The sequence below is a fragment of the Nelumbo nucifera genome, chromosome 4 (assembly GCF_055504915.1).
Source record: "Nelumbo nucifera cultivar China Antique chromosome 4, China Antique-T2T, whole genome shotgun sequence".
Lineage (NCBI taxonomy): Eukaryota > Viridiplantae > Streptophyta > Magnoliopsida > Proteales > Nelumbonaceae > Nelumbo > Nelumbo nucifera.
The window spans coordinates 10,524,224-10,534,006 of NC_142652.1; the positions used below are offsets into that span (position 1 = coordinate 10,524,224).

General features: G+C 36.6%; 1 protein-coding gene across 1 annotated transcript; it reads right to left on the reverse strand.

Annotated features, from left to right (window-relative positions):
* Nucleotides 1-1,549: 1,549 nt before the first annotated feature.
* LOC104591404 (putative boron transporter 2) lies at nt 1,550-9,358 on the reverse strand. Its single transcript, XM_010250201.3, has 12 exons — nt 8,013-9,358; nt 7,673-7,755; nt 7,395-7,587; nt 7,132-7,270; nt 6,452-6,617; nt 6,026-6,192; nt 5,568-5,741; nt 4,458-4,553; nt 3,484-3,621; nt 3,058-3,377; nt 2,163-2,433; nt 1,550-2,079 (listed from the first exon to the last, which is right to left on the reverse strand). The coding sequence occupies exons 1-12, from the start codon at nt 8,114-8,116 to the stop codon at nt 1,768-1,770; spliced, it is 2,163 nt and encodes a 720-aa protein (XP_010248503.1). The 5' UTR covers nt 8,117-9,358; the 3' UTR covers nt 1,550-1,767.
* Nucleotides 9,359-9,783: the final 425 nt, after the last annotated feature.

Sequence of the window (9,783 nt, forward strand, 5' to 3'; positions counted from 1 at the left end):
GTATATCCTTCCAAAAGCCCCATGTACAAAGATAGAATATTCTCTTTTATGGACCTCCTTTTGGTGGAGCAATTAGAAAAGTGATAAGCACCTTAACTCAGCAAGGTACCATGTAAAGAACAAATGAAACCATTAAAGTTGATAGAAGAAAACAAAAACCAGGTCATACTCCATGACTTTCCATTTGCTCACGCCTTTCCATTTATTAGTTGTTAATGTGGTGATTAAGACTTAAGAGATGACCACTAGAGAAAAGAATGTATTGGAAAATCTGTACACCTAAACTACAATCCTACCTTGTCAAGGAACCAACTGTCTGTAAAGAGAACCTTTGCAACTAACAATCAGGGGAAAGCACATTGAAATGATGAAAAGGGAGATCATTGATAGATCTAACTTTAACCATCATTCAACACACTTTTGAATATGGAAGCTGAGTATGAACCAAAAACAAATCTCAGGAAAGGGTAGCTCTTGCCCAAACACGAAAAATCATCAAGTACTCCTATTTGCTGTTAGTGTTGGTGACAACAATAGAGGTAAATCCCTTCTCCTGCCATAGTTGATTACGTGAATGGACATTAGAGTCTCTGGTGCCAACTAGAGAGACATGACATAAAGATAGACAAGGAGGCACTTTGTCCCTTCCATGCCACACAAGCTCTGTCAAGGGATATCCGAGGCTCAAAATTGATCCAATTGGATGACCCGTTATTGGACCATCAATCATGTCAGGAAACATTAATTCGATGCAAAGAGGTGGGGTGGGATATTGTATTAATGTATGATAAGACTGAGGAATAAAATCAGAGACTAGGAGCACCAATCTGCAACACAATAGCAAGAACTATATTGTGTCATTTTGATCATGCCTAATGATGCTCAATCGGTGGTGCAAACTGAAAGTTCAGAAAAACAATAGAAAGGCCAAAAATAATCCAGTTTAGGTCCCGAGGAAAAAACTATTTTATCATCTATTTAGCCATACATATATCAAATGGAAGAACAGGATTTGTGTTGCCGACCCATCTTAGGTGGTCATATGAAGTTTCTGCTACTGATGATGATGATGTCTATGAGAACTAATCATGCCTATTGATATGTCAATTTGCAATATATAGGGGTCTTTTCCAATCATAGATCCTCACTTCTTACATTTCCTCTAATTGGGATAGCACTAGTTTTTTGGTGGTCATTATGCATACTATGCAGAGGTTCAGTCCTTTCATAAGAAACAGATAAAAGGTTAAGTTGAGAATTGGGCTGGTTTAGAAAATAGAATTGATAGTTTACAACTTTCTGGAATTTGTCCAGATTTTGAAATTTTAAAATGGCATTGAATATGAATTCCTTCTAATTTTGTTTGTGGTTAAGACTAAAAAGACTGATTCGGCCATGTTTACTTGGACCTTCATTTCTCCATTCTTACTTGAGCTAAACTAAGGTTTACAAGTCTGTTATTTCAGTTATATATGAAAGTCAAACAATGAGAAAACCCAAATGGATCATGAAACAACGAAGAGACAATCCAATCCATTATTAGGCAGGATGAAAGCAAGTACCTCTTCATATATTGTTTTTCAAATTAAAGTAAATATTAAAGAAATAGTAACATATTTGTGTCCATGGACAATGTCTATGCTCTTGTTACATGTTAGAAACAGATACAAAATATGCCACACTTACAAGATAAACCTTAGTTACATAAGCTAAAAATGAGACCTCTCGAGCACAACTGACAACTTACCTGGACTAAGTGTTTAGGTTTTAACTCGATGTTGAACCATGATGATGTTGACCAAGCATTGATGGCCCTGGACTAGGAGTTTGTTTTGCTTCTGGCCCTGTCCCATTAAATCGTGGACTTCTTTTCACCCTTAGCTCACTTTCATGGGGGCTATATGTCCTTTGTGGCACCCGTGGGCTGTGTACAGGCTCTATGCCATCTTGTGAAGTTGGGGTTGAACTTGTTACCTTTGGACTGTAGATATGGCGGATCTCACCACGGCTTCGTGTGATCATATCATCCAAAATTTCCCCACCATCCGTGTGATCACTTCTTGCATAATCATCTTGGGTCTGTCAAGAAAACAGAAGAATTGCTAGATTGGTAATGGGGTTGTAAAGTATGAGCTACTGGAAGCAATAATTAAAGAACTTACATCAAATGAAATATTGTATGCTACAGCTGGGGCTTCTCCGTATTCTGCAGCATCTAAGTCCTGGAGATGGGCTCCTTTAAAGAATTTAGGGAGCACATACTGACGCACGGGGACTAGAAGCATAATCAACAGTGGGAAAAGGACTCCAGCAATAGGAATCCATGTTATGCCAAAACACAGAAGCAAGTAAACCGTCTGGAATAAGGTAAAGATAGCAATTGCCTTGAAGGGCACAGTCTCAATGAATGTTGCATGATACTTCTCCAACACCCTGGCAAGTTTAATAATTGCAGTTAGTGGACATGATAAAAATAATGACAGACTATATGATTGAAAGTAATTTGTTTATGATAATTTCTTGGTCTAAAAATATATCTTTCCAATGTTTTAAAATCTTTCTAAAATCAAAACATATTCTACACTAAGGCTATGTTAGGTTTGATCGAAAATAGGAAATAAATAGGAAGTTGAACGAAAATTCTTAAGAACCTTCTCTTTCTCTCTTATTTTCTATCAAACTAAACACAGCCTAAGATCATCATTATCCACAAATCAGGGAAAAAGCTTAAGTGTCATTCCCTAATCCATCCAGAGTTGGAAACAATCTATTTAAAAATGTCTACTTTTCCTACAAGTTTTAATGCTTTTCATTGCTGAAGAGGAAAAGGAAAGGTGAAGCACTGCTGACTATCACATGTTCAGAGGAGTCTAACGAAAAAATTGTTTCCAGTATGTCAAAAGACTTAGTATTACCGGAATCATATGAGAGTTGGAATATTTCAAACTAAAAACCAAAGTTGGACCAAAAGGCATGTCTTAGAAATGAAACTACAACTGACAACAAGACTAAACCACAAACATCATCCTGTAGCAAGTAAAATAAGCAGAAACTTACATATATCTTCGACTTGGTGCAGTGAAAAGCAACAATATCCTCTCCCAAAATTGATTCCCTGGTAAGCTTTCTATAGCCATGAAAGCAAAGTATCCCCAAAGCACCGAAGTTGGAATCTTCTTCAGCAGAGGCATAGCAGCAAAACAGCCACCAACCATCATGGCCTGAAGCAAATTGCTAAGCCGCTGTTCTTTGACCTCAATGGGTAAAAGATCATCTATTTCTTTTTCTACGTCGAATATAGATTCATCAACTGGTGCATCAAAGTTTCCAGTACTTGAAGCTAGTTGGATTGTGGATTCTTTTAATTCCTTTAGCCCCTGCTCAGAGCATAAATATCAGCATTCAATAAGGAGAGGTAAAAGACAAAGTCAAATCTTATTTTAAGTACCAGTTTTATTTAGCATTAGGTTAAGCTTAACTTACCAGACCAGGAGGAGTTTGATAGACTAATGGAGTCTGCATTTGATTGTATGCTTCTTTCATGTTCCCATACAACTGACTCAAGCTTGAATTTTTACAGATACTTTTGTGAGCAGTCGAAACAAGTTTATTGCGCAACAGCTGTTTAAAAAACCTATGTTAATTCTTAAGACATGAAAGCAAAAAAGAACCTAGAGACACTATAAAAATTGCAAATATTAAATGCAGAACAGGAATATGGAAGGAAGGTGTTCTCTTATTGAAGGACAGATATATTGCATATGCAGGGTACAAAAAGAAAAAATTAAGTGTGAATCACAAGACACCCTGCAAGCCAAAACTTTGTTCACATCAAAAGGTCCTATCTATCCATCCAACTCACATATTGCATCAACCAAAAGTATTTCAAAATAATCGATAACTAAGGCCATCCATTTAGGATTCTATCCTTGGAAAACTTTTGCAATTAAATCATTTAATGATTGTCACCCGTCACCTTTGAAAATGCCCACAAAGGTAGCACTAGGAAGGAACGGATCATGTTTCAATCCTCCAATCCTGGTTCAAGTGCTCCCCCCTAAAAGAATGTTAGTTATTGGAATGCAAATTGCAATACTTGAATGGTCTGGCAAAGCAAGGGTGGTGAGTGATCAGATGTACTGGGGCTAAGTGAGTAAATGTAGATTTAATTGAAACTGTGAGGGAGTTACCTGAGGCTAGCTACCTCCTAGGGGTGCAAGTCTGTAATATGACTAATCAACTTTACAGTTATAAAATTAACGAAAGTTATTCATCAAAGAAATTGCAACACTTGAAAGAACTTTGAGGCTACAAAAGAATAGGAACTAATCTCCCAAAAAAGACAATACATTGGATAATTTCAAGAACTAGGCAGAACTGAGTTTTTCCCAATTTGAAGAAATAACAGAAAATGGCAAAAATGTTTCTGCCTTTTATACATATAAATTAACTTTTACCTGATGTTTCAAGGTAGCTAAGCTCTTTGTGTGCATTGGGGATTGCGGAATAACACCATTGGAAGGAGGAATGCCAATGAGGCCACATACTATGACCTACTCAAAAAACATAATAAGAAACATAAGGCAAACACATATAAAGATATCTCCAACATCACAGGCAATGTAATCAACATGATGTGCAGTTGGTGAAAACAGATTTCAAGTGCTTATGCCTGCATTCATGTATTTGTGTTGGTAGGGAGTTATTATTTATAGAATTGCTAGCTTTTCAGGACATACACCAGGCATGTTTAAATAATGTAGTGTATATTCTCTTGTCATATCTTCTTCTCATATTTATATGTTTTATATGCATGATAGTGTTAGAGAATAAAAACCCAATACCCAATCAAAGACCTCACCTCCCAACTTAAGCTTTTAGGTTGAACGGTTCTTTGAGATGGTATCAAAGCCTGTTTGACCAAGTGGTTTAGTTTTTGATCCTTGCCCCACGCATTATAATTAATTAAATTTCATCACATGGTAAGGACTGGCCTGTGCTTGTCCATGCTTCAAGCCCAACGGGCTTTCATGTGAGGGACGTGTTAGAGAATAAAAACCCAATCAAAGATGCCTCATCTCCCAGCTTAAGCTTTTAGGTTGAATGGTTCTTTGAGAGATAGGTATGCATATTTTGATTTTTTTATTTAATATATGTGATTTTTCAGCTGATCATCATATACATGGGTTCTTAACGGTTGATATTTTTGATGTTGATGACTCCTCATACATCTTTCTTTTGCAAAGATGTTAGATAAAAAGACAATTGAATAAGTATCCAATATGGAGCCCATAGAAATGACTTTTGTTAATTGCATGATAATCTTACCAATTGAGTTGATATGCCATTTTACATACTATTACTTTTTTACTGTCCTATTTCATTTATTTAGCAATTCCTCCCATTTTTTAATTTTAAGAAAAATACTCTGCCTCGCTTAAGAAAGGTATGCAATTCATAACCTAAGCAACAAGAGCACCTACTGCCTTAGGTGCACTCTGCAATTTTACTACTGATTTCACCTTGAGGTTGGAGTAAAACTTGAGAAGGCAATCATAATAGCTTACCAAGAATCCCAAAAGAAGAAGGTCATAATGGTATGAAGGCGGCTTCTTAAGATTGAACTCCTTTTGTTGAGCAAGTTGGGATGCTACACTGTGATCGAAGTAATAGAGAACGGCAATCATGGTTGCTGGAATAAATGCTCCTATGATATAAAGCACTGGCACATTCAACATGTCCTGCCAAGTCAAATAAGCGTGAGACTCTTCCAAGCCACAAAAGCTACAATGCCAATGCAGAACACAAAGAATTCCTTGGCCAATATTTTTGCATTAATGCAAGAAAATGCATCTGCAAACAATTTATGTTACCATTTGTATAATATGACATGAAAAAATGCACATTTTTTCTTTGTATTGGCAAAATCTATAAAGGTTTACAAAGATGTGGGCGGCCAGTATAAGTTTAGCATGGAAAAGCTGCTGGTAATACTATAATTGTTGTATAAAACTTTAGGAAGCACCTTAATAACTGTCCAATTTGAATAAGCACCAGGAGACCATGGATTTGGGCTGAAAAGGCGCCGTGGGATCCCTTTTGGAACACTGTTAACTGGTATATAAGATATAGCAGTCCAAACAAGCACCATAAGTGGGACCCCATAATCTGCAATGAATCCGCGTAGCGAACCTAAAATAGTTTGGAAAAATATTTATCAGTTAGGTGTATAGAAAGAGGAAAATAGATCATTTTAACATACTAAATTCTAAGGAATATTGAATTCTTCTGTGACAGATAAAATAAAAGCATAGAATACTACTACTGAGTACTAATTATTTCATAGCTGTCCCTAACATTCTTCATAATCCACCTCTTAATCAACAACCAACTAAAACATACATATTTCCCCTATGCTACATGAATCCCATGTCCAAAAAATAACTAGTACCTGTTCCATAGCGCCATGATCTTGCTTTGCGGCTCCTTAACGAAGTAAGAAGAAGGCCAAAGGACAAAACCATTGCAAACATTCCATTGCCAAAGCGCCATGATGGTGAAAGTGCAGTCTGATTACGGTTTTCTCTCTTTGGTATGCCAAACTCCTCCACAACTCCCTACAGGAAGCAGTTCATCAGTTCCAAGGCACTGAACTAAGTAGAAAAATGATTACACTTCATCTTTAACAAATTATTATGTTTATAATAATGAAATTAAGTGGTTCCTTGGGCTGTGCCCGAAAAACATAGCATTTATGAATATCATGCCCATGCCACTGAGACTGGACAGTGAACAAACATTTTCACTAGAAACTTTCATGTCATAATAAAAAAAAACAGTAAATTTAGAAACAAATGCATGTCCATTTTCTGTTATCAAAATTGATTATTATGCAAATCATAGCTCATAAACCCTAAATATCAAAAAAGAAAAAGAAACACAACGAATGGGATATCAGTAGTCACACAGAGATCATGTAGAATTTATTTTAGGTCAGAAAGCTGAAATTGAATTGTGACAATGTTCTGAAAGATTTCTGTCCAATTGAGCCATATGCCTCATTACATCTTGCTCAAAACTTTGCTACCATCTAAATGCCCAACATAGATAACAATGGTAAAGCATCCTCACCCGAATAGCCTGCTGCATAAAGAGCATAGCTATGAGCATACCAAAAAGTTCACCAGCAAGACGGGTAAACCTATTGATAATGGAGCATGCTCCCAGAATAGCCAGCAAGAAGAGCAGGAATGCTGTCCAAACGCAAACCCTGAAAACCCAAACCAAGATGAAAATATCATTAGGAATGAAAAGATCATTAAGAATCTAACAAACAAGGCATCTAAGCATATAATTGAATATCAACATGAGAAATGAAAATACTTGGGAGTTACCATCCTGTCCAAGCCAAAAAGAGCTTCTGCCCCAAATCTGGCCTGTCCTTTGCAAAGTTGAACATGAATGTGTACATCAGAACAGTCGGCTCGGCAACTCCAAGTATGAGCAGTGGCTGTCCTCCAATAATAGAGTGTATGATGCCACATAGTGATGTTGATGCCAGTGTTTGCACCGCAGTTAAAACTCCATCTGCAATAATAATGAGAAGGAAGCATGTCTAACCAAGTGTTCTCTCAAGGGAGCAAATAAAACAGATAATAGACCGTGCTCCTACTTGTATTCCTCTCCAGTTGTTCTCCAAAAGAGATAACTGGAATTGCTGAAGCAAAGAATATGTATGTCGTGGGAGCAAGGATCCTGAACAATTGGAGGAGTATTAGGATTCTACTTGAATCACATGGAAATAGTAAATAAAAAAACTAGTGTTTTCAAGATCTGATCATGCACAGAGACTACTGAAGCATGTACTTCAAAATTGATGATGACAGAAACAAAGAAAAGAATAATGATAACTCAGAATTTGTGTCCAGTAAAACCAAATTCCAAGGTCAAGAATCAGAGAGAACAGCAAAAGAAGAACATAATATACCAATATTTTGTGATGGAAACCAGACCTGTAACCTGAACGGAAACCACTAGTCCAATCTTGTTTGTAGCATAACAGTCTTCCTTCGAGATCATTCTTGATCCCACGAAAGGGCACGAACGTTTCTTCCATGATTGGTCCGTAGATATTACGTGCAAAGTAGGATTATACTCGTTTTTCCTTTTTTTTTTTTTTTGACAAATAACTAGTTGGGAGAAAAGATCAAACACTGAAATATGCTAAACACACAGGTAGATTTAAGAGACTCGAGAGGTCAGTATGGAACCTATGGTTTCATCTACTAAGATAGTATGAGAATCTATGAGCAGATAAACAGTAAACTCTTGATCATCAAACAATTTTGGAAGAAAAGGAAAACGTATGTATCCATTTCTTTCTCTGCGTATACTGACCCCTGAATTGGGCCATGAAAAACTCTGTACAATGGTGGAATATTACATCTCAAAAATATAAAAGAATGAGTTCTGTATTTCGCAATGAAGAACAAACGAATATGAATGAATCTAAAATCAAAGCATGGTTGATATTGTCAATTTAACATGGACTGTACGATGTATTGCCGACTGTATATGCAAAAATTTCCCACTTTTAACGAGCAGAGCCCATCATGAGTTGAGAAAAGTGATAATTAGCGGAAGAAAAAAGCACCCTCCATGTGTTGAGCAACTCAACTAGCGGATAGCTTTGACAGACTTCAGATCCATTACCTCTGAGAAAGGTTCCTACACATTGACTTGATCATCGAAAGAACAGAAATGCATCATAATCTGAGTGATCAATTACATAGTCAAACTTTTACATGTTATAACTAACTGAGTTGTTTCTTAGAGTGGACTTCAAATGGCTACAGATTAGGAAGAAAGGAATTAACGAGGATTCATAACTGTGAACTGATATCAGAGCTGTCTAGAACAATATAACGCAAATGGGCATTAACTAATCGAAGCGGGAAAACTTGAAAACTGCAGGAAATCTCCTGAGGACCTTAACGTCAAATGTCGGCAGATCAAGTAGAGAGAAATTAGCGAGAACCCATGAGCGTAAACTGACCGGAGTACATTCACAAAAGCATACGAATAATCAACAAACTACAGAACACAAGGAGCCAATACCTCCAAAATTACATTTTTCAGAAGTAGACCCTTGAGAACTTGCAAACAAGAGAATCTGCCTGTTGTGTATGGTTAAAACTTAAAAGACCTGAGACTGATGAGAGACAGAGAAAGAATAGCAGAACAGGATGCAAACCGCAACAGAACGGTTTTCGAGGCTGTAAATGAGTATCTAAGCAAGAGTAGCAGAGAGATTCAAGAACGCAAACACGGAAATGGATGCTTTTTTTTGTGTGTGGCAGAGAGATTGTTAGGTGACTAAGCATATATATAACACTACTCAAGGGTTGAAAACAGAAACAAAAAAAAAAATGAAGAAAAGAAAGCCAGAGTAAAAGTTGCAGTAAAAAATAAAATAAAAAACAAGCAAATGCGTATTTTTTACATTAAAATAAAATAATGGGAATTTGTTAAATGTTAATAGCACTTGCAGAGAGAGAGAGAGAGAGAGAGGTCAGAGATAAGATGACAAAACCAACCATGGAACCGAAAGTTTATGAATTATGACTACAAAGAAAAACAGAAAAGACCTCAAGCGATCAAAAGAGAGGAGAGGGCGATTTGATTTAAATACATGAAATGCCCAGACTACCCCTCTTTTGTCCAGTATTTGATCTGATTATCTGCGGATTATCTTAGGGATAAAAATTAGGATTAGGTTTGATC